General features: G+C 35.8%; 1 protein-coding gene across 1 annotated transcript in view; it reads left to right on the top strand.

Moving 5' to 3' along the window:
* Window positions 1-26,471, top strand: part of SYAP1 (synapse associated protein 1) — a 74,146-nt gene that overhangs the window by 17,594 nt on the left and 30,081 nt on the right. Inside the window, exon 3 of the mRNA XM_033950056.1 lies at window positions 25,891-25,957. Within this exon, the coding sequence (XP_033805947.1) occupies window positions 25,891-25,957 (67 nt within the window). The remainder of the gene's footprint in view (window positions 1-25,890; window positions 25,958-26,471) is intronic.

Here is a 26,471-nt window from a genome sequence, read left to right as displayed (position 1 = left end):
CGAATCAGCCATAGTACCTGATATATTCCCATTATTTATTTGGTATTGATACAAATTTAATAAATATAGTAAGATGATATTTTGAAATGTTTTATAGAATTCAACAGTATAACCATCACCACCCGGAGCGGATCCAACTCTAAGAGACTTCAATTCTGATTCTATTTCTTTTAAAGATATAGGATCTTCTAAACTTCGTTTTATATGATCCGGAACATTTGGTCCAATAAATGAGTTTAAGAAATTTAATCCCTCTTGTTCTTTATTTTCATAAGATTCAGAAGAATATAAATCTTTATAAAAATCAAGAAATTGTATTAAAATATCTTTGGTGTTAGTGTGTGTGTTGCCTTGTGTGTCTTTAATTGCAATAATCTTAGATTTCCTTTTTATTTGCTTTGAGAAAATTAGCTAATAATCTTCCAGCCTTGTTTGAATTACCATAATACTGAACTTGCTTATAGAAGATATCTTTCCTCACAAATTGAGAAGAAATCTCATTATATTTTGCTTTTACTTTTAATAAATTTTATAATGTATTATGTTCCCATTTCTCAATTAATTTATTCTCTAATACTTTAATTTGTTTTTCCAAATCAACATAGTGTTTTTTAAGTTGTTTTTTGATAAATGCTGAATATGAAATAATATTTCCTCTTATTGTTGCTTTAAATGCGTCCCACAAAATCTCAGCATTAATATTGTCCGAATTATTTATTTGAAAAAATTCATTCGTCTTTAATTTAAAATCTTCCAGAAAGTTCGAATCCGCAAGTAAAGCATTATCAAATCTCCAAATTGGATTGAAATGTACTACATCATTATTCTGAAAGTCAATCCACACACCAGCATGATCTGAAATTACAATGGGATCAATAACTGCATTCATCACTCGCTGCGCTATATTATTAGACACAAATATATAATCAATTCATGAGAAAGATTTGTGGATTTTGTTCATCAAGTGTACAAAAATTTATAATAAATAAAATAAATCTAAGCACTTGTGCATCTTATCATTATATCTTATAATTATAAATATAACCTTCCCCCTCCCACCCTCGAATCTCTCTACTTATTATATTTTCATATAATGGAAACCCACCCCCCACCTAACCCTAAATCTTACATAATTAATAGAAAAATATTAGAAAATAGCATCAGTCATGACAAAAGGATGTTACTGGCTCCCAAATTGTAATAAAATTTTTATAATTTCCATTCTGTACCGCTATTGATCTTTCCATTTTATATATGTGACATACTGAATTCCACCAAAACAAAATTGAGCCTACTATGATCTTTCCAGTTATTAGTAATATGTTGGATGGCAACTCCAGTCAAAATCAATAAAAGTTTGTTATTACATATTGATATCTGACTCTTTTTTCTCATAGACATACCAAAAAGCACAGTATCATAAGATAACGCTACATGGTTTTCCAATATACAATTTACTTGATCCCAGATTAAGTTCCAAAAGGCTAAGATATGGGGACAATAGAACAAAAGAAGATATTATTATGAATAATTTATAGATTTACATTTTGTCTCTTTTTTATACATTCAAATAATAGTATTAAAGGATATTAAGAATATTTATTTATTGGATATTTTTTTTTTTTTCTTCTTAGCTATTTCTGAGCAAGAATCCAAAGCTTTACCCGGTACTGTGCTTGGGTTCCAACTTTTGAAATCTCTGTTAAGACTTACTCCAGCCCATCTACACCTTCCCAACCATTGAAGCCCTCCCCAGCCCATCCTCCACCAAACAGCCATACACAGACTGTGCAAGTCTGCCCAGTACTGGCCTAGTTCAATATTTAATATTATTTTCTGATTCTAAATCTTCTGTGTTCATCCCACGCTTCTTTGAACTCAGTCACAGTTTTACTCTCCACCACCTCTCTCGGGAGCGCATTCCAGGCATCCACTACCTTCTCCGTAAAGTAGAATTTCCTAACATTGCCCCTGAATCTACCCCTCAACCTCAAATTATGTCCTCTGGTTGTACCATTTTCCTTTCTCTGGAAAAGATTTTGTTCTACGTTAATACCCTTCAAGTATTTGAACGTCTGAATCATATCTCCCCTGTCTCTCCTTTCCTCTAGGGTATACATATTCAGGGCTTCCAGTCTCTCCTCATACGTCTTCTGGCGCAAGCCTCCTATCATTTTCGTCGCCCTCCTCTGGACCGCCTCAAGTCTTCTTATGTCTTTCGCCAGATACGGTCTCCAAAACTGAACACAATACTCCAAGTGGGGCCTTACCAATGACCTGTACAGGGGCATCAACACCTTCCTTCTACTGACTACGCCTCTCTTTATACAGCCCAGCATCCTTCTGGCAGCAGCCACTGCCTTGTCACACTGTTTTTTCGCCTTTAGATCTTCGGACACTATAACCCCAAGGACCCTCTCCCCGTCCGTGCATATCAGCTTCTCTCCTCCCAGCATATACGGTTCCTTCCTATTATTAATCCCCAAGTGCATTACTCTGCATTTCTTTGCATTGAATTGAATTACTTTTATGTTGGCAGTGTTTTTAGGTTACGACAGCCTTTCACAGATGTTGAGAGAGGATTCAATCGCAGACAAACCACAAATAAAAATATGCTCAAAGGAAAAGATTTATTCATCTGGGTTACGGTCTGTTGCCTCACAGACTTCACAATATAGTTTGAGGTTCTTCAAGTCCGTGGAAAAGTAGGATAGAACAAACTAACTTAGAAGTTTCCCCACCCAAACACATTTCTCGCAGCTTGCCTCTGCTTGTGTAGGTTCAGCTAATCAGGCATAAGAATAAAGGTTCCCATTAGAGAATTGACACGTGGAAAAAATTTATCCCCGTTACCGCCCCATCCCCACAACATCCATACAAAGCATCCATGCAAGCCTCAGTACTGCAATATTTAGCTTATTCCTTCCTTACAAATCAGAGTTCTGGCTGCTGAACTAGAGAAAGAGATTCTCGGCTGGCAGGGCTTTGTTTATAAATTTTTATCAACACTACTAATATACTACTTTATCCAGGACAAGAAGGCAGCATATTCTCATATGTGGGTAACATCATCCACGGAGCCCCAATGCGGACAGCCTCACAAGCAGACTTGCTTGTAAAACTTTTAGAAAGTTTACGACTGCCACACCACTCATGTGTGAATGCCTTCCCGCTCGACGTAGGGCGCGTGTCTCCTCAGTTTTCTGCGGAGCCGAGAAGTCCTCGTTTCGACGCTCTGCGCTAGACTTAGTTCTACTCATGCCTTCTCTCACTGCGACTCGTGTTTTTTCCTTTCAGGGTCGCTGTGTTTATTGCCGGTTTCATTTTCATAAATCCACATCCATTCGAGTCCATCTCGGTGCAGTTGCGGCTTTTCATCAGCCACTAGAAGGGAAATCACTATCTGCTCATCCTGTGGTTTCCAGATTTATGGAAAGGACTTTTCAATGTCAAGCCTCCTCTCAAACCACCTCCAGTGGTTTGGGATCTCAATGTGGTTCTTACTCAATTGGTGAAGCCTCCATTTGAACCAATGTCTTCGGCTCATCTCAGATATCTCACTTGGAAAGTGGTTTTTCTCATTGCTCTCACATCTGCTTGCAGAGTCAGTGAGCTACAAGCTTTAGTAGCGGACCCACCTTTCACAGTATTCCATCACGACAAGGTGGTCCTCCATACTCATCCTAAATTCTTACCTAAAGTGGTTTCAGAATTTCATCTCAATCAATCCATTGTACTTCCAGTGTTTTTTCCAAAGCCTCACTCTCACCCTGGAGAAATAGCTCTTCATACTCTGGACTGTAAACATGCTTTCGCTTTCTACTTGCAAAGGACTAAGCCACAGAGATCTCAACTTTTTGTCCTCTTTGAGCCAAACAAGTTGGGACATCCAGTTTCCAAGTGCACCATCTCCAACTGGTTGGCTGCTTGCATCTCTTTCTGCTCTGCTCAGGTTGGACTGCATCTACAGAGTGGAGTCACAGCCCATAAAGTTAGAGCCATGGCAGCATCTGGAGCTTTCCTTAGATCTACTCCTATTGAGGAAATCTGCAAAGCTGCCACTTGGTTCTCAGTTCATACATTCACTTCTCATTATTGTCTGGATTCTTTTTCCAGACAGGATGGCCACTTTGGACAGTCAGTTTTACAAAATTTATTCTCCTGAATTACCAACACTCCCACCATCCCATTCTGGTTAGCTTGGAGGTCACTCATATGTGAGAATATAGAAACATAGAATATGATGGCAGAAAAGGGCCATCAGCCCAACAAGTCTGCCCACTCTAAGAACCCTCCCTCCTAAGCACTTCCTTGAAGTGACCCCACATGCTTATCCCATTTTTTTCTTAAAATCGAGCACGTTGCTGGCCTCAATTACCTGAAGTGGAAGATCATTCCAACGATCAACCACCCTTTCGGTGAAGAAATACTTCCTAGTGTCACTGTGAAATCTCCCACCCTTGATTTTTAACGGATGCCCTCTTGTTGCCTTAGGTCCTGTAAGGAAAAAGATGTCTTCTCTACCTCAATAGGGCCAGTAACATATTTGAATGTCTCTATCATATCTCCCCTCTCTCTGCGTTCCTCGAGAGAGTATAGCTGCAACTTACCTAGACGTTCTTCATATGGGAGATCCTTGAGTCCTGAGACCATCCTAGTGTCCATTCGCTGATCCGACTCCATTCTCAGCACATCCTTTTGATAATGTGGCCTCCAAAATTGAACACAATATTCCAGATGAAGTCTCACCATGGACTTGTACAACGACATTACAACTTCGGGCTTTAGGCTGACAAAACTTCTACGGATGCAACCTAGCATTTGTCTAGCTTTGGATGATGCTTTCTCCACTTGATTGGCAGTCTTCATATCTTCAGTAATGATTACTCCTAGGTTCTACAACAGTTCTTGTTAAGGTCTCACCATTCAGGGTGTAAGTTCTGTGTGGGTTTCCGCTGCCAAGGTGCATAACCTTACACTTTTTGGCATTAAAACTCAGTTGCCAAGTTGTGGACCATTGTTCTAGTAATAGTAGGTCCTGCGTCAAAATGTCGTGCATGGTGCTTTTGTCCACTGTGTTGCACAGTTTAGCGTCATAGATGCTGACATTGTACCTCTCAACCTCCAAGTCCAGATTTGTGGCCATTGAGATGCAGGAATTTGGTGCTTAATCTCAATATTCCAAATGTCCCTAAGACCATTTTTTGGTTTCTTATTTATAAATTCAGCTAACAGTTTATACCACTCTGCGGCCTCGTGTCCCAGGAAGTCTGTCTGAAAGCATAAGAATTCCAAACTATATTGATTATTTAAATTTTTCCATTCAGGGAACCCTACCTGAATGGCCTGCTTCAGTTGCAACCATCTATAACTTTGGATTTATTAAGTCCAAATTTATGTTGCAACTGTGAAAAGTCAAGCAGCTTATCATTAGATATAACATCCTCTAAAATATGTATTCCTGCTATCATCCAATGCTTCCAGATGACCTTAAATCCGCCAATTTGAATCTTGGAGTTTAGCCAAATAGTTTGATTTGTTGATTTGTGAATTGGAATAGGTGTTAAATTATTGACATATCGTAACGTTTTCCACGTATCTACTAGTATTCTGTTTTCCTTATATAATCTAGGCATTTTGATACTGAGAACATGGCATAATCGCAGAGGAAACATGAGTCGCCATATCAACCATAACCAATGTGGGATATTTTTAATGAGCTCAGGGAGGACCCAATACATACCTTGATGCAAAATATAAGCTTGATGATACCTATAAAAAGTGGGAAAATTTACCCCTCCCTCCTTAATTGGTTTTTGTAAAGATACTAAAGCAACTCTAGGAGTTTTACCCAGCCAAATAAATTTTGTAATAATACTATTTAACTTTTTATAGAAGGACCCCTTAAAGAAAACTGATAACATACCCATTTGATAGCAAACCACAGGCAATATCATCATTTTAATAGTTTGGACTCTCCCGCACCAAGAAAGATGTAAAGGATTCCATTGCTCACACATTTCTGTTACCTTCTGTAATAAAATTGTTTCATCCAATGTGTTTTTTATCCAAATGCCTAAATATTTTATTCCATCTTCTTTCCACAGAAAGGAGAATTTTTCAAAAGTTGGACAGCTCTAGGTCTAATAGATGCTGGCATTGTAATTTAGATGCTGGGACTCTAGATCATTTACTTTTTTTCTGTCCCTTTGTCAATGCCTTTTGGAAGTTAATTTGGCCCAAAATTAATTCAATGTTAGAAAATCATGTTGCCCTTTCATATGATACTATTTTATTTGGTACATCTATGAGATTCAAGAGTCAAATTTCAACAAATAACAATAAGCTTTTGCTTATATTGACAGGGGTTGCCATTCAACATATTACTGGAAATTGGAAGGATTATACTAAACTTAATTATATCTTTTGGTGGAATTCAGTGTGTCATATTTATAAAATGGAGAGAATGCTTGCTCTACAGCAAGGTAATTACAATAGTTTTAAAAAGATTTTGGGGCCATTGATTACATATTCTAATGATTAGACACCTTGGACACCTTTTTATTACATAGGAATATTTTTAGTGTGGGATTGGGGAGGTATGTCTTGTATTTTAATGGGTTTGTTCCTGATGAATGGGTTGGGTGTGGATGGAGTCTCTTTTATATGCATTTAATATTAATTGATTGAATATTGTACACTTGTTGCAAGATTTGAAAATGAATAAAGAATATAAAAAAACAAACAAACAAATAATCCTTTTGTGCAATGGACATTAGTAGGAAGAACTTCTGATTTACTCCAATTTATTTTGTATCCTGAAAATTTTCCAAATTTCTCTATTACATCAAGTAAGCATGGAATGGTTGTTTCAGGATTCCTCAAATGAAGTAGTATATCATCTGCATATGCAGAGACCTTATATTCCCGCCAAGCCACACCCCCCCCCAAGAGAGAGAGAAAATATTTTAACAACTGGAAAAGAGCAAAATCTATACTTTCATACTGCTCGTATCAGCGGTTCCTATTGTCATCTCGGGTTTGGAAAAAAAATCTCCATTTCAAGTCTTTACTGCAAAGATATGTTTTTAGCCCATTCTTTCAAAAAATGTGTTTTTAATGAAAATCCTTCTTTTTCACGGAAGAAAAGTCATTTTTATTTTTTTCAAAAGCACAAAAAAAAAATGATATCCAATCACTTTCCCAACAGGGCCCATTTCACCCGTTATTTGGACTTCCTCAGGGGTTATCTATCAAAAAGTGCCAACCTGTTAAAACAGAAAAAAATATGTTAGAGGCAATAAAAATTCAAATATATCACATATCATTGTTAGTTTTTCTGACCGCAGTGCTCTGAAGTTCATCTGCTCATCCAATATGAAATAATGATGCCAGCTACAAATACAAAACGCTGATGCATGTGCTTGGCTCTATAACATTATATAAATACTATCTATTAATTATACTATGTATTAATTGAGATGATATTCTTTGTAAGATTTTTATTATATAAATACTATCTATTAATTATACTATGTATTAATTGAGATGATATTCTTTGTAAGATTTTTGTTATATTTAATAATGACAGGAGTTGCCATTCAACATATCACCAGAAACTGGAAATATTACACCAGACTTAATTTCACCTTCTGGTGGAATTCATTGTGCCATATATACAAAATGGAAAGGACAATTGCCATACAAAAAGGGAATTATAATAATTTTAAAAAGATTTGGGGGCCATTGATAACATATTGTAATGATTAGACACCTTTTTACACTAAAAGTATAATTATAATATTGGTTTTAATCTATTTTTGAATATAACACATGTATCATATGCTTGATTTACAATATTTGTGGAAAGGGAGGGTGGGGGAGGGGCTTAATTTATGTATTTAAGATGATAATAGAAAATAATTTCAAGCGATGTGTATGATTCAATTGATGTATTATTGTACACTTGATGTAAGATGAAAAATGAATAAAGAATTGGGGAAAAAAAAAGATTTTTGTTATGGATATTTTATTTTAAAAACTCAATAAAAAATGATTGAATAAATACTATCTAGTGGCCGAACTTATGCTTGATATTACAAAGCCACAGTAGAGGGTTCTACTGCTGGCTGATGAGGTAAATGCTCCAATGCTCATAGGAATTGAATGAGCGTCAAGAGAATTTAGCTTGCCAGCCCGCGGTAAAAACTCTACCACTGCTTGATAAAAGGAGCCCTTATTAGTTGTGAATCACACAAAATATCCATTTATATTGCTGCAAAGAGCATTTAATTGTCGTTTAGTCTGTCTCTTATATTTTAATTTAAGCCCTCTTTTACTAAAGGCAATAGCATGGTAAATGCTCTGACATCCATAAGATATGAATGGGCATTGGAGCATTTGCTGCGTGACACCATGCTTTGTGGCTTTGTAAAAGGGAGCCTTAATTTAGAAATGATTTAAATGGTTCTTTCTTCTAAATTAATCATTTTACACATGTTGACTCATTATAATATCAATATTTTCAAGCATTCCATAATGGTTAAATAATGTCCTGATAGAAAAATTTGGAAAGTTTTCAGGACATAAGATAAATTGGAGCAAGTCAGAAATTCTTCCTCTCAATGTGCACTGTACTAAAGGATTATTCGACTCATTTTCATTTGTATGGAAAGAAGATGGATTAAAATATTTAGGTATTAGATTAAAAAACACAATAGAAGACACAGTGAAGGAGAATGATAAACGTTTATTTAAAAAAGTAACAGAAGTGTGTGAGCAATGGAATCCTTTACATCTTTCTTGGTGGGGGAGAGTTCAAACTATTAAAATGATGATATTGCCAGTAGTTTGTTATCAAATGAGTATGATACCGGTATTTTTTTCAGGGTCATTTTCTAAAAAATTAAATAGTATTCTTACAAAATTTGTTTGGCTGGGTAAAATGCCTAGAATTGTCTTAGTATCTTTACAAAAATCAATTGTGGAGGGTGGGGTAAATTTTCCAAACTTATATAGGTATCATAAAGCCTATATTTTATGCCAGGGTATGTATTGGGTCCTCCCAGAGCTCATGGAAAACATCCCAGACTGGTTGTATTTGGAATGGCGACTCATGTTTCCTTTACATCTCTCTCATTGTTATCAGTATAAAAATGCCTAGGAAATATAAAGAAAATAGAATATTGATGGATACATGGAAAACATTATGTTATGTCAGCAATTTAACACCTGACCCAATATATAAATCAACAAATCAATCCATTTGGCTGAACTCCAAGATTCAAATTGGCAGTTTTAAAATCGTATGGAAGCATTGGATTATTGCAGGCATATGAACTTTAAATGATGTTATTTCAAATGGAAAACTGCTTGATTTTTCACAGTTGCAACATAAATATGGTCTAAATAATTCACAAAGTTTTAAATGGTTGCAGCTGAAGCAGGCTATTCAGGAGGGGTTCCCTGAATGGAGAAATCTTAGCAATCGGTATAGTCTGGAATTTTTATGCTTTCAGGCGGATTTTCTGGGACACCAGGCCGCACAGTGGTATAAATTGTTATCTGGATTTATGAATAAAAAACCAAAAAATGGTCTTAGAGACATTTGGAGCATTGAGATTAAGCATCAAATTTCTGCATCTCAATGGCCATGAATTTGGTCTTGGAGAATGAGATGTACAGTGTCTGCATCTATGAGATAAACTTGGTTCTTTTTGTTACATAGAGCATTTTGGACCCCAGTTAGATTACAAAAGTTGGATAGCTCTAAGTCTAATAGATGCTGGCATTGTAATCTGGAAGCAGTGATTCTAGATCATTTGTTATACTTTTGTCCCTGTGTCATGGCCTTTTGGAAATCAATTTGGTCTCAAATTAATTGTTTATTAGAAAACCATGTAGCTCTATCATATGATACAATTCTATTTGGGACATCTATGAGAATAAAAAGTCAAATTTCATCAAGTAATAATAAACTTGTTAATAATGACAGGAGTCGCCATTCAACATATCACCAGAAATTGGAAAAATTATACTAGACTTAATTACACCTTCTGATGGAATTCGTTGTGCCATATATTCAAAATGGAAAGAACAATTGCCATGCAAAAAGGAAATTATAACAATTTTAAAAAGATTTGGGGGCCATTGATAACATATTGTAATGATTAGACACCTTTTTACACTAAAAGTATATTTATAATAAGGGGAAAGGGGGGATTTATTGTTATATTATTGGTCTTTGTATTTTTGATTATAACACTTGTATGATATACTTGATTTATAATATTTGTGGAAAGGGAGGATGGGGGAAGGGTTTAATTTATGTTTTAAAGATGACAGTAGATAAGAATGTCAAGTGATATGTATGACTTTAATTGATGTAATATTGTACACTTGATGAAAGATGAAAAAATGAATAAAAAATTGGGAAAAAAAACCCAGATGTTAAATTAAAAAATTCTTCAAACATGAAGCATCACATTAAAATTATTGTTATGATTAAAAAATAATAATAATAATGTCCTGGCACCCTCTGCTGGCCAAACTGTATAAGCCTGATCCACAAAAAAAATCTCAGATATCGCAATACCCTTTATGACCCTGTTCAGATTGTCCTATAAGCAAACATCAAATACCTTCAAAAACATATATATATCCATCAGAAAACATGAATATATCAAAACCAGTCCAGCCTATGCAGTTGTTAAACTTTATTGATCCAAAAACTTCTTTGTTGTAATAAATTTCTTCTATCGCCTCCTTTTTTTTGTCCAGTAAAATAGTATCAAGTAACCCAACATCTATGTTGTTCATAAGCGTGCATTAATTCACTACAGTGCATTACCACATAGTAACATAGTCTCAGAAAACTCCACCAAACTCCTTGCAACTCTAAAAGGTTTCCCGGGGGTGTGCCTCTTAGTCTATGTTCCTTCAGTCTCATGCTAGTAGTTCCAGAGCTTTTATTGACCATGGAAGGCATGCCTTAATGATATTATCATCCCTCCAAGCATCACGGTTGCAGCTTGTCGATAACAGAGACTTCCATTGAAGGTCCTTTATGCTCCTTGAGCCTCCAACAGGTCTCAGGTTCTAAGTCCTCCGTAAAGTACTGGCACCGCTAGAGCTTTTATCAAACTTTGGATAGTATGCATTGATGTATGTGATCCTCTGTTCCTAATGAGTCCTCCATGTTCCTTGAGACTTCAGTAGATCTCAGACAACCATCTTCTCTACAGACTTGCTTTTGAATTTTGCTATGAATGAGACCTGTAAAATTGATATTGTGTTACAAATCTCTAAAGCCTTTTCTTCTATTATGTGCTCATGGCAAGAATCCAGAGTGAAAGAGTCATGCTGTTGAATAATTCAAATTTATGTACAGTATACTGTTATACATTGTAGTTTTCAACAAATAAACTACCCTTTTAAGTAGAAAGTCCTGTTATATACTTAAGCTTAAACTAAACAATATGGACTCAATTTTGTAATTGGTGCCCAAATTTGGATGCTAAATAAAATGCAATCCTAAGTACTACTACTGTTTAATTGCGAGGGTCATTTCATAAATAATGTACACTTTTTTTTTCCCCCCAAGTATTTCTTTACAGGCCTTCGATATAGTCTCCCTGCTTTGCAGTTACCGAGTCCCAACGTCTGGGAAGCTTCATTATTCCATCCAAGACACCGTTTTAGTTCAGTTGCCGAATGATTCGGGTACAGGCGGAAGAAAGCTCTTCCAGAGATGCAAAATGATGTCCACGCATAGGTTGTTTCAACTTTGGAAAAAGGTTGAAGTCTGGTAGACTCATGTCTGGACTGTAGGGAGCAAGAGGTAACACCTCCCAGCTGTATTTGCGTAGTTTTCAGTGACATTCCCTATGTACGGGTGAGCGTTGTGAAGAATGAGTGGCCCAGCCAAGAGCAACTGAGGTCGGGTTTTGTGCATTTTTTGCAAAAAAAATCACGATAATACACTGCTGTGACACTTCTTCCACATGGATGATGATGCTTTCTTCCATTGCTGTGATGATGATGCCTTCATGACCATAAGCAAAAATCATCATTTGTTTGACTGTTGTTTGAGCTCATTTAAATTTTTTTGATCATGGGGAAGATGGAGCTATCCACTCGTCATTGAAAAACTACGTGAATATGGCTGGGAGGTGTTACCTCTTGCTCCCTACAGTCCACACATGAGTCCACCAGACTTCGACCTTTTTCCAAAGTTGAAACAACCTATGTGTGGACATCGTTTTGCATCTCTGGAAGAGCTTTCTTCCGCCGGTACCCGAGCCATTTGGCAACTGAACTAAAACGGTGTCTTGGATGGAATAATGAAGCTTCCCGGATGTTGGGACTCGATCATTGCAAAGCAGGGAGACTATATGGAAGGATTGTAAAGAAATACTTGAAAAACAAAACAAAACATGTAAATTAAAAAAAAAAAAAGTGCATTATTTATGAAATGACCCTCGTATTTCTAGAGTGCTACCAGATGTATGCAGCGCTGTACAGAGTCACAAATGAGACAGTCCCTGCTCAAAAGTGCTTACAATTTATTTATTTAAAACATTTATGATCCGCTTTAAACCAACGGTTCACAATAAACATACACAGTATGGAATACATCACATTTCCACAACAATCTTTAACAGTAAAAACTGAGTCAATAAAAACATAGAAGGCAAAGAAGAATACTAGCATCAAGTCTTCACAAAGATGAGGAAGTTATCAAGACACATCACCTGCAATTAATCTAATCCTCTCATTTCAAGAAAAACATTTGTGCAAAAAGATGAGTTTTCAATAATTTCCTAACTGCAATAAATTTCCATAGAATCCCAAAATTCCTGAAAGGGCATTCCATAAATTAGGCCCAGCAATGGAGAAACAGAATTTCCTTGTACTTGCGTATCTTACTGTGTTTCCTTTTACATGTATCAAGCAACAAACGGTTCTCAGATCTTGGAGTTTTAGTCCGTTTGTACACAGTCAAACAGTTAGGGGGATGGTTAGGGTGGTGAGCAGAGGGCAATGGGGAGTAAGGTTATAGATTGAAGGCTATATCAAAAATGTGGGTTTTCAGTCTGCTTTTAAATAAGGGAAGGGGCATGGTGGACAAACTCAAGTAACTTATTCCAGGCATAGGGGGCAGCTAGATGAAAGAAACAAAGTCTAGAATTAGCAGTGGAGGAGAAGGGTACAGACAAAAGCAGCTTATCTGAGGAACGGAGTTCTCGAGGAAGCCTATAAGGAGAGAGGAGAGATAGAAACATAGAAAGATGACGGCAGATAAGGGCCATATAGCCCATCAAGTCTGCCCACACTATTTACCCACCCTCTTAAGTCTTCTGACCCCTTAAGTATAATTGTAATTATACTGTCACTCTACTGACCCGCTCATTCAAGTCCTAGTGACCCTATCCCTTGGCATGACCTCGTAGGGATCCCACATGGGTATCCCATTTGTTCTTGAAGTCTGGGATGCTGCGTGCCTCGACCACCTGCACTGGAAGCTTGTTCCAATGCTCGATCACTCTCTCCGTGAAGAAGTACTTCCTGGCGTCTCCACGAAACTTCCCTCCCCTGAGTTTGAGCGGATGTCCTCTTGTGGTCGAGGGTCCCCTGAGAAGAAAGATATCCTCTTCCACCTCGACCCGTCCCGTGATGTACTTAAATGTCTCAATCATGTCTCCCCTCTCCCTACGCTCTTCAAGAGTGTAGAGCTGCAATTTGCTCAGTCTTTCCTCGTACGGGAGACCCTTTAGCCCCGAGACCATCCTGGTGGCCATCCGCTGAACCGACTCAATTCTGAGCACATCCTTACGGTAATGTACGATACTGAGAGGCTGCGGCATGAAGACACGTGTAGTTTAGTTACAGGAATTTGAACTGTATGTGGAGGTGGATAGGGTGCCAGTGAAGTGATTTGAGAAAGGGTTGAGTGAGTGTAGCGAGGTTGGCAGTACATAAGTTGTGCAGCTGAGTTTTGCACTGATCGCAGGGAGGAAAGGCTTAGAAATTTTTAGAAGCATTTAATCAAATTTTAAAGAAAACTTGTTCAGCGGGAGACCTTTTAGAAGCAAATTGCAGTAGTTTAAGCGTGAGGTTACAAGAGTGTGGACAGGGGGTGGGTAGTGTGCTCAGAGAGGACGAGGCGAAGTTTGGCGATGCTGTACAGACTGAAGCAACTGGCTTGAGCAGTCTGTTGGATGTACATAGCAAATGAGAGGTCGGAGCCATTCTATAAATGGCACTCGAAATTGGGTGCCATTTATAAGATTAGCATTTAGCTCCAGGATCCGCGTATGAGGATTTACATCTACTGAACCCCAGTGTAAATCTCTGTGCCAAATTGGGTATGGATCCGCTGAATCTATAACACTGCATGCAAATCCTAGAAATGCTTCTGATCTACCCACGCCCATCCCATGGCCACACCCCCTTCTCAGATCTGCAGCAAAACATTTACACCCACTTTTATAGGATGTGCCTAAAGTCCAATTAGTGATAATTAGGCCCTGGTTTTTTGTTTTTTTAATTCTTTATTCATTTTTAAAAACTTACAATAAGTGTAACAGCATATGTAACATTTTAAACTTAGATACAACACTTAATATTCTGTTAAAATCCATATCTGAATTTATCTCCCCTAATCAATAAGTCTTTAAATTCAAGAAAACATACAATAAACCCCAATCCTATATACCTTACTTTAATAATCAAACCAAAATCCCCCTCCCCCCACCTTGAATGTGCATATTTAAGGGAAAAATAATATTCAATCATTACAATATTTTGTTAATGGCTCCCAAATCTCCTGAAATTTTCTAAAATTCTCCTGCTGTGTAGTTATTGTCCTTTCCATTTTATAAATGTGACATAAAGAGTTCACCAGAAACTGTAATTCAGCCTCTCCCAGTTTTTCTAGTTATTCGTAATCTGTTGTATGGCAACCCCTGTCATAATAAGTAGAAGCCTGTTATTATTAGATGATATTTGGCTCTTAGTCCTTATTGACATGCCAAACAGTACAGTACAGTATCAGGCCTTAGGCTTAGTGGGGATGGGCGGACCTGCTATGCCTAAGGCCTGATTGGTCCAGGCTTCTAGAGCCTGGGCCAATCAGGCCTTAGGCTTAGCGAGGAAGGGGCGGGCTCGCCTCATTTTGACAAGGTTAGTTGGGAGGGGGAGGTTAGTTGGGGAGTTTAGGGGGTAATCGGGGGGTGTTAGCGTGGTGGGGTATTAGCGTTGGGGGGTCCGGATGGGGGGGCGGACTTCCAGCAGGCAGGGTTGGGCACCCTACTGCTGGCGATTGGGAATGTTGGGGAGGGGGGGTGGCGTTCCGGCAGGAGGGGTTGGACATCCTTCTGCCGGCGATCGGACAGGCGGCCGCTATACTTATCGCGGCAGGGAGATCCCTTGCCGCGATAAATGTAGCGGCCGCATCTACTCAATAACATGATTCTGTAACCAGCGTCTGTAATATGGACGCCGGTTACAGAATCGGGGTTAGTGTAGGCCTGATTCTGTATAGGACGCCCCTCACAGGCGTCCTATACAGAATCCGGACCTCAGTGCCAATACTTGTGTAGCACCCAATTGGCTCAATAAGAAATTGAATTTTGAGCGCTATATTTATGTATTGGGATTTATTAACTGCCTTTTTCATGAAGAGATTCACCTAAAATGGTTTACAATACATTGACTAGAAATCAGGTATTTTTTAGTATTTACAGTAACCTGTTGCAGCAGGCTCACAATCTAACTGTGGTATCTGTAATGTAATGTAATGTAATGTAATTTATTTCTTATATACCGCTACATCCGTTGGGGCAATGGAGAGTCGCACGGAGCAGACTGGAATTGAACTCACAACCTCAGGGTGCTGAGGCAGCAGCTCTAACCACTAGGCCACTCTTCCCCTATATCCTAGTAGGGGTGTAATGCAAGCAAAATCAGTTTAATGCATATTTAACTTACAAATTAATGTGCATGTGATTGATCTGTGCATGTTAAAAAAAGTTATAATGCTTATTAAAAAAAATTTTTTTAACTTTATTGCGTTTCTAAAGCCAACAAAAATGCAATGCAGTGGGGGCGTGGCTTGGACGCGAACTCTGACGGTTGGATGAGAGAGTAGCTCCGCATAAACAAGCTATATATATAAGAATACTACCAAAAAAAATATATATTTTAAAAGAAAATAACTGAAATATATCAGAACATGGCTTCAAACAAACAAAATAAATCTGACTTGGGAGCCGGAGTATCCGGAACAGGTAGCAACAAGAGATCGAAACCAGAACCGGGTACACCCTCTAAAGTACCGCTGCCATCAGAAAAAAATCTCGACGTTATGGAAGAACTGAGACAAATAAAAGAGATTGTCTTAGACAGTAATAAAAAACTACAAAAAGCGATTGAAGAAGCTGCAGTCCTTACAAAAAGAGTAGACATGACAGAAAACAGAATTTCTACATTGGAGGATAATTCAGAACAACTAAACATAGATATGAGATACAGCAAAACCATTTGGAAAGAGGTGACAGAAATTAAAAGAAATCTTGAAGATAGCCGGAATCGTGAGCGAAGGAACAATTTAAGAATTATTGGACTACCGGAAGGAGTGGAAAAAAACGATCCGATAGCCTTTCTGGAAAAATTTTTACCTAAAATATTACCATTAAAATTTAAAACAGAATTGGAAATCGAAAGAGCACATAGGATTCCAACACAAAGAAACAATACTCAAACGGGACCAAGGACTTTAATATTTAAACTTTTAAGACATCAACAAGCAATAGAAATATGTCAACTTGCCAAGGAAAACAAAAATCTAAAATGCCAAGACTCAAAAATACATATTGTACCAGATTTCGCAAAAGAAACAGCATCAAAAAGAAAACAATTCCTGGACATGAGACCCCAACTGAGATCCTTAGGAGCTAGGTTTGGTCTCCTTTATCCAGCGATAATGAAAGTTACTATCGCTAACAAAACCCAAAACTTTATGGAACCCAAAAAACTACAAGAATTTATGGACCAACTTGATCAACCAATGACAACTTAAAAACAATTGATGGCTACTTTAATATTTATTTACTTATGTATACTCATATAGTAAATAAATCTTTCAATATAGAAGAAAATTGAAAACATCGGTTAAAGATTCAAAACTCTCAAGACAACGGAAAATTTGCACGAGGACCGAATTAAAAATTTGAACAGCATACAACGTTCTCAATAGGAAGCAAAGAAGAAATAAAAATCTAAAGAAATCCACATGATTCAATTCTAGAACTTTTAAAGAAGAATAGACTTACATGTAAAACTCTTAACTGGACAGAGATCCATCTTGAAATGGTGACGAAGGAAGATTTTCTCTTTGACAAAAGAATAAGGGATGTGCTGATTGGTTAGAAACTATTAGGGGCGGAGTATAGAAAGAAAACAGAGCCATCCTTCAATCATAACATGATTGGTTTAATCGGGAGATTTCCTGTAAGAGGCGGTACTTCCGGCTAAACTTGCGTTTCAAATATAATAGATTGCGTTTCAATAGTAAATATATACAAAAAAAAAAAAAAAAAAATCTCAATCTGAAACGAAAGTTTACCGGATAAGTTTTTGATTTTACTTTATAGATTCTCTTATACCTCATAAATATTCCTCATATAAATACATATATTCCTCATACAAAATATTTATAGTGAATAAATTTAAAATAACAAACTCTGATACTTTGGAATACAGTAATGGGAGAATGAATTTCTTTTGATATTAATACTTCATTTATATATAAGAAAGGTTCTTAAAATCATATTATTATATAGAGAGTATATCATATGAACAAAGAGGATGAACAATGTTTTATATTTAATCACTTAATATTACAAATTATTTTATCATATACAAAAATTTATATAATATGATGATATAATTTTATATATTATTTCATTTGGAATGAATCATCCTTATAAAATTAAAAATATACAAATATGGATAAAAATCTTTTAAATTAAGAAAGATCAAACTAATGAAAAATGTTTATGATTAAAATTTTTTTTTTATTTTGTCTGTTAATTTGATTTAAAGATCTATTGATATATAAAAAAATTGATAATAATTTAGATATTTTTTTATATATGTTAATTTGATTTAAAAATCTATTGATATATATAAAAAGAGAAAAAAAAAATTGGTAGTAATTTAGATAATTTATTAATAGCTTGGGGGAGTTATTTAAATCTAACCTCAATCTGCGTATCCAAGTTTTCGTAATAAAAAGGGGAGGGAAGGGAGGGATGGGAGGGAATAAAGGGGGGATATATAAGAAATGGATGGATAAGGGGAGGGGAAAGGATATAAAATATTTAAATTACTGGGAAAATTTTTTCTTAAAATCACTTATTGTTTACTATCTGAAAATTAAAAATAAATAAATAAATAAATAAATGGATTTTAAAATAATGTCCTTAAATGTTAATGGTCTAAATCATATGATAAAAAGGAAAAAAGCTATATCATTTTTAAAGAGGCAAAATTCAGATATATGCTTTATACAAGAGACCCACCTTTCACATATTGAATCTAATAAGCTAGAAGGAGGTTGGGTCAAACACTGTTTTTTCTCACCAGCTATAGGGAAAAAGGCAGGTGTTGCTATTCTAGTTAGTAAAAAATGTTCTGCTTCATTCAAATTAAAAGCTTCAGATACTCATGGAAGATGGGTAATTGTGGAAATGAATATGGGAAATACTACCATGATGTTGATTAATATATATGCCCCTAATTCGAACCAAAATGAATTTTTTAAAACCCTTCAACAACTGATCTTATCACTAGCTACTTCAAATCTAATAGTAGCAGGGGATTTCAATGCTGTAATGGATCCTTTATTAGATAAAAACCCAAGTAGAGTTATGAAATCTATGGGATTAGATAATTTGACACAATCTTGTGATTTAACAGATATTTGGAGAATACTTCATTTTAATGATCGGGAATTTTCCTTTTGTTCTCATGTTCACAATTCTTTTTCAAGAATAGATTATATATTTATTTCAAATCATCTAGCACAGCAAGTGACACAAGCAGCCATTGATCCTATTATTTTATCTGATCATGGTGGAGTATGGATAAAAATTAAAATTATTGATCAAAATAATAATAGACCAATTTGGAAGTTCGATAATACATTGTTGGCTGATCCAATTTTTTGTGAAAATCTTTTAATAAAAATGAAAGAATTTTTTCAAATTAATGATAAAGATGAGATTAATAGAGAAATTTTATGGGATGCTTTTAAAGCATCAATTAGAGGACAAATAATTTCCTATTCGGCTTTTCTCAAAAAACAAAATAAAAAACAATTTTTAATTTTAGAAAAAGAGATTAAAAATTTGGAAACAAAATTAATAGAAAAATGGGAATATTCAATTCAACAAGAATTATTAAAATTAAAAATTAAATATAATGAAATCTCATCTAAAATGATTAGAAAAGAATTATTTTCTCAGCAAACATTGTATTATGGTAACTCAAATAAGTCGGGAAGAATATTAGCAAACTATCTTAAAACAAAAAAAAGAAAAACAAAATTAATAGCTATAAAAAATGAAAATGGAGACACATTTACACAAATTGAACCTATATTAAAACAATTCCTAAAATATTATAAATCTCTTTATTCTTCCGAGACTTATAAAAATAAAGAAAAAGATGGTTTAGAATTTTTGAAAATGTTAGAGGGTCCAAAAGTTCCTGAACATATAAAACGAAGTTTTAGATATTGATATTAGAAGAACCAATATCAATAAAAGAATTAGAAACAGCCTTGAAATCCCTTAGAGTTGGATCCGCTCCAGGTGGTGATGGATATACAGTTGAATTTTATAAAACATTTCAAAATTTTTTACTACCCTATCTACTAAATCTTTATCAATATCAACTTAATAAAGGTTGTATTAAAGGCACTATATCAGAATCTTTAACTATTGTTTTACCAAAACCTAATAAAGATCCCACTTTGGTCTCAAACTATAGGCCAATATCTTTAATAAATGTAGACGGAAAATTATTAGCAAAAATACTTGCGTTAAGATTGGCTAATGCTCTCCCCCACATTATAGGTATGCATCAAACAGGATTCGTTGCTCAAAGACATTCATCTCACAATACCAGATTAGCATTCCATATGCTATATTTAACAAAGAAAATGAATGAACCTACTTTTGCTATTTCATTGGATGCAGAAAAGGCTTTCGATAGAATAGAATGGCCTTTTATGTATCAGGCAATGGAATGGTTTGGTATAGGTCCTGGATTTACACAAATGATAAAAACATTGTATAGCTCCCCTTCTGCAAGATTATATATCAATAATACTTTTTCAGAAAAATTTAATCTACAGAGAGGAGTTAGACAAGGATGTCCCTTGTCTCCTTTACTGTTTGATATTGTTTTAGAACCCTTAATATTAGCTATCCAACAAACAAAGGAGATACAGGGTATACCTCACTCAGACAGAGAATATAAAATATCTGCTTATGCAGACGATTTATTATTATATTTGAGAAATCCAGAATCTACCATTCCATATCTACTTGAATTAATTGAGAAATTTGGAACTTTTTCAGGATATAAAATTAATTGGAATAAATCAGAAGTTCTTCCTCTAAATGTATATTGTACAAAAGGGTTATTTGATACATTCTCTTTTGTTTGGAAGGAAGAATCTATTAAATATCTTGGAATTTGGATAACAAAAACAATAGATGAAACAATGAAAATTAATGAAAAATGTCTAATACAGAAAGTGACAGAACTCTGTGAGCAATGGAATCCTTTACATTTATCTTGGTGGGGAAGAGTACAAACAGTTAAAATGATGATTTTGCCTATAGTTTGCTACCAAATGGGAATGATACCAATTTTCTTTCAAGAATCTTTTTATACAAAATTAAATAGAATTTTGACAAAATTTATTTGGCTTAATAAAAAACCAAGAATTGCTTTAGTGTCGCTGCAAAAACCAATTAAGGAGGGAGGGGTAAATTTTCCCAACTTTTATAGGTATCATCAAGCCTATATTTTACAACATGGTATGTATTGGATCCTCCCAGAACCCACTGATAATATTCCAGACTGGTTTTGGCTGGAATGGAGACTTATATTTCCATTACGTCTTAGTCATGTAATTAGTATCAAAATGCCAAAGTTATACAAAGATCATAAAATATTTATGGATACCTGGAAAACTCTAAGATACATAAGTAATCTAACTCAAATTCCAATTAATAAATCAACTACTCAAACAATATGGCTAAACCCCAAGATCAAAATTGGCGGTTTTAAAGTCATCTGGAAACATTGGATGATAGCAGGTATTCGTATTTTGGATGATGTGATAAAAAATGACAAATTGCTGGAGTTTTCACAATTGCAACATAAATTTGGTCTTAATAAAACACAATATTTTAAATGGTTGCAATTGAAGCAATCTATTCAGGAAGGGTTCCCTGAATGGAAAAACCTTGCTAAATATCACAGTTTAGAATTCTTATGTTTCCAGATGGACTCAATAGGACATAAAGCCGCACAGTGGTATAAATTAATATCTGGATTTATAAATAAAAAACCAAAAAATGCTCTTAGAGACATTTGGAGCATTGAGATAAAACACCAAATTAGTGCATCTCAATGGCCACGACTTTGGTCTTGGAGACTAAAATGTACGATATCAGCATCTATGAGACAAACTTGGTTTTTTCTTCTTCACAGAGCATTTTGGACCCCTACACGTTTACATAGAATAGATAGCTCTAAATCCAATAGATGCTGGCACTGTCATGTTGAAATTGGGACATTAGATCATCTTTTATTCTTTTGTCCATTTATCTTATCATTTTGGAAATCAATTTGGCCCCAAATTAATAGAATATTAGAAAATCCAGTAGCCTTGACATATGATACTATATTATTTGGAACAACCATGAGAGCAAAGAGCCAAATCTCATCAAATAATAACAAACTTTTATTTATCCTAACTGGAATAGCAATACAACAAATCACCTTTAATTGGAAACAACATGATAGATTGAATTATATGTTCTGGTGGAATTCTGTATGCCATATATATAAAATGGAACTCGCTATTGCAACACATAAAGGATATATGAATAAATTTCAAAAAATATGGGGACCACTAAAAGATTTTTGCAAAGAATGATAAACTTTCTCATGAATAAAATTTGGAAAAATATGAAGACCGTTAACAGATTTCTTTAATGGATGATTAACTTTTCCCATGATAAGACATTTGAATAGAGGGGAAGGGGGTGGGCTTTTAATTCTAATTATTATATAATAATTAATATATGAATGAATACAATAAAAAATTGATTTATATATTAATGATTGGGAGGGAGGGAGGGAAAAGGGATTATTATATCTAATAATAATTATATAAATTTTGATTTCTTGCATAATATTATAACTTTATATAATATTAAATTTCTAATGAAATGTTAAATTTGTTATTAATATATGAGTTAATCAAGTGTGTATATTCAAATTTCTAATGAGTTTATTGAAACACTTGTTGTAACATAAGAAAATGAATAAAGATTTTAAAATAAAAAAAAATAAAAATGCAATGCAGTATCCACACAAACAATATCAATCATATATACATATACAATCAATCAAAATCCATACAAATTTTTTTTAAAAACCCACCCAACCAATATTTCACATGGGAATGAAACCATGGCAGAAATACCCCCCACCTGCCCTCCCTCTCCCTGGTTGTGTGTGCATTATACCAACAAAGGAAAAGAGAACTATAATGAATCTATAAAAGACGTCAAAGGGCCCCAAATTAACTTGAATCTTAGTAAACCCCAAAAATGAAAAAAGTCCCTCAAATAGTCTGAAAATGAACTGACAGTTTTTGTTTGTGCGCTTTTCTAGTGACTAGACTGCTTTTATGTTGAAGTGACAGTGAGTTACTAAAGAAAACATGAAACCCCTGAAACAAAAAAAGTATTGAAACTTGGCACCATGTTGGACTGATGCTGCTTGAGAGGTGCCATGCTTTGTCTGGGAAGTAGCAGTTGCATGGAGCGCAGTGATTGTTATGCTAGGAATTGAGTCAGTATTAGAACCATATAATTATATTTTGTTGGCAGGCACTATTTTTACTAAATAGAAGTGGTATATGGTTATTGTGTTGCCACTTATTGGCTGGCCTACCCAGCAGTGCTTTTATTACACTTCCACTCCAGTGAAGCTTTAGTTTCAAAAGGGCTTGCGCTTCTCAAATTAAAATATCAACTTCTGAAAGGGGAGGATGTGGTAGAACACAGTGCTAGGATGTGGTAGAACACCGAAGAGACCTCCATGGTGGAAGTGAATCCTGAGGTTATGGCCTCACCTCCTGAACAGGGATAAGGGCAGAAATTTTTTTTGGGGGGTGTAGAAACTGGTTAGAGAAGGGGAAGAGAGTGAAGAGGAAAGAAGGAATAGAGCAGAGGAAGAAGGGAGGGGGAAAGGTAAGAGAATGGAGAGTGGAAGGGAGGGAGATAAAAGGGGAGAGGTGGGGACTAGGGAGTGCAAGCAGAAATAATGTACTATCATGCTCTCGCACTTCTCCGACACCTCCCACACATGCGTTCCATGTCCTGTGTAGAAATACAGATTGCCACTGGGAATAGTTCCAGAGAGATGTTCGCAGTATTTCCGAAGATAGCGTTAGGTTCACAGACTGCTCATTTTAGGGAGAAAGTGGCTTGTTTGAGTGTCTAGGTTAGACGAGACTGTAATGGCTCCTGAAGAGTGGTATTTGGATAATTTGTTGTGAGGAAAGAGAGGGGCACAGATTGATAGAATGGAGAATTAGGGGGTGTCTGTGAAAGTCAGCGATCATGAAGTAGTAGGAACAGGCAGTGAGTGAAAGATGTTGGGTTAATTTCCATGGATTTTTTTTTTAAAGAATAAAATGTAGTCTGCTATCTTCACAAATTCAAAGCTGACCCAAACCTTACTGAACACTGCAGGACCACATTCCTCTTAAGAGTAGATCTCACAACTGCCCTTTTCCTTTAAAATCTGTGTGGCAGGAGATATCAAAACTCAGGTGTAATAATTTTCACTGGCTTTTAAATGTCCAAGCATTGTTATCATGCTTCCTGCCCTGCCGCAGCACAACAGAGAAGTCATGAGGATGAGATGTCAATAATTCAGCTTGGTTTTTTTTTCTCTGCTCGCTTCAAACATTGACCTACGCTTAATGCTCTATTCATGTGATAGAGAAATCAGCCAAAGGCATAGATGCCAAAACACTGTTGGTGTGTACTGTGTAGTCTTCGAGTCTTTGCAGTGCTGCTACTAATAAAGTAGCTGAATTATTGACATCTCATCCTCTCGACTTCTCTTGTGCTGTGCTTCCCTCGTCGTCGGGGCCTTTCTGGGCTTTCTCTTCAGTGTCCTGCCCTTGCTGCAACATCTCATGCTCTCCAAAAGCTAATACAGTGAAACTAAACACTTCTCTCTCAAAATCAATGTAGCCATTAGTGAGGATGGCCTTCCTTTTCCACAGCCTATTAATGTTTTGGCCATTGCCCACTTCATGGGTCTTGTCATAGCTTCGCTAGAGTTGAACATATAAAGTTTGAAAGCCAGTAAAAATTATTAGCCATACCCATGTTTTGATGTCTCCTAGTACATAAGAGAGAGAGCTTTTTTTTTTTTTTTTTCCCCTTGTCTTGGTTTTCATTTTTGCCTATGTAATATCTGAGTTGGTTTTTTTTTTATAATTTCTTTATTCAGTTTTACATATTACAAGTGTATCAGAAAAATTCATATGATCTTATAAATACACACTTGATTTTCCTTCATGTAACACTTTAAGTACAACATATCATTCTTATATTCATATTTTAAAAATTGGAGCCTCAAATGTCAGGATGCGAGAATACACATCGTGCCTGACTTCGCTAAAGAAACTGCTTTTAAAAGGAAGCAGTTATTAGCTCTGCGTCCAAAATTGAGAGCACTGGGGGCAAGATATGGACTGCTACACCCGGCAGTAATGAAGGTTACTTTGGCTAACAAAACTCAAAATTTCACTGACCCTATAAAGCTGCAGGAGTATTTAGAGGAATTTAAACAGCAAATGTAATATGTGAGTTTTACATACGAATAGCCTTGGTCCATCAAGCCCAGTACTTGTTCTCACGGGGCCAATCCAGTTTTATTTTTATTTTATTTTTTATTTATTCAGTTTTCTATACCGTTCTCCCAGGGAATCTCAGAATGGTACACATGAATTTATTTAGGTACTCGGGCATTTTCCCTGTCTGTCCCGGCAAGCTCACAATCTAACTAATGTACCTGGCCAAACCCCAAGGAGTAGCAACATTCTATACAGAATCCAAGCAATAGCAAGATTCCAGAATCCCAAAGAGCAACAAGATTCTAGAACTCCAAATAGTCGCAACATTCCATGCTACCGATCCAGGGCAAGCATTGGCTTTCCCCCATGTCTGTCTCAATAACAGACTATGGACTTTTCCTCCAGGAATTTGTCCAAACCTTCCTTTAAACCTACGCTATCCGCTCTTACCACATCCTCTGGCAACGCGTTCCAGAGCTTAACTATTCTCTGAGTGAAAAAAATTTCCTCTCATTGGTTTGAAAAGTATTTCCCTGTAACTTCATTGAGTGTCCCCTAGTCTTTGTCATTTTTGAAGGAGTGAAAAATCGATCCACTTGGACCCGTTCTACTCCACTCCGGATTTTAGATACTGCCACTTTATTTTCTTGGTTATATTTTTTTAATCTTAACAACCAAAACATTTTTATTTTTATATTTTGCAGACAATTATTGGAGATTTTCAGAAGGAGCAGGAAAAATTTGTTCAAGAACAGCATATTAAGAAGTCGGGTACAGTATAATTAACATTTGAGTCACCAGTGTTGATAACATGGGTGCTGTTTCTGATCGGGCCTTCATAGATTTTTCACCAGAGTTTTTGCAGGGCTGTGGAGTCGGTACACCAATCCTTCCACTCTGACTCCTTCATTTATGGTACCTCTGACGACTCTGTGTAATTAGCCTAATTAAAGATTTCCTATACTGATTGAAAGCATTCAAGGCATTTCATCACTGCCAATGTGAATCAGGCTACTTTTGTAGCAGCCTAACCCATTAAAGTTTGGGTTTAAAGGCTATAGTTATGCACTCTACTTTGGCACTACCACAGTCGCAACTCACAAGCAAAAGGAAAAGCCTCAGTTACACTGGTGAGGGAAAACCCACTCTATCAACCACACATCATAGGCATAAAAAACTTTCACTGTGAGAATTTTATGCATATTTTATATAGAAAAACATGACAATTTGGGAACAATCTCTCATGCAAAAACGTAATCCATATATAATCCTGCTATTTATGAAG

This window comes from Geotrypetes seraphini, chromosome 6, assembly GCF_902459505.1.
Source record: "Geotrypetes seraphini chromosome 6, aGeoSer1.1, whole genome shotgun sequence".
In the NCBI taxonomy this organism is placed as follows: domain Eukaryota; kingdom Metazoa; phylum Chordata; class Amphibia; order Gymnophiona; family Dermophiidae; genus Geotrypetes; species Geotrypetes seraphini.
Note: the sequence above shows the minus strand (reverse complement) of the source record. Positions and strands in the feature narration are given on the sequence as shown.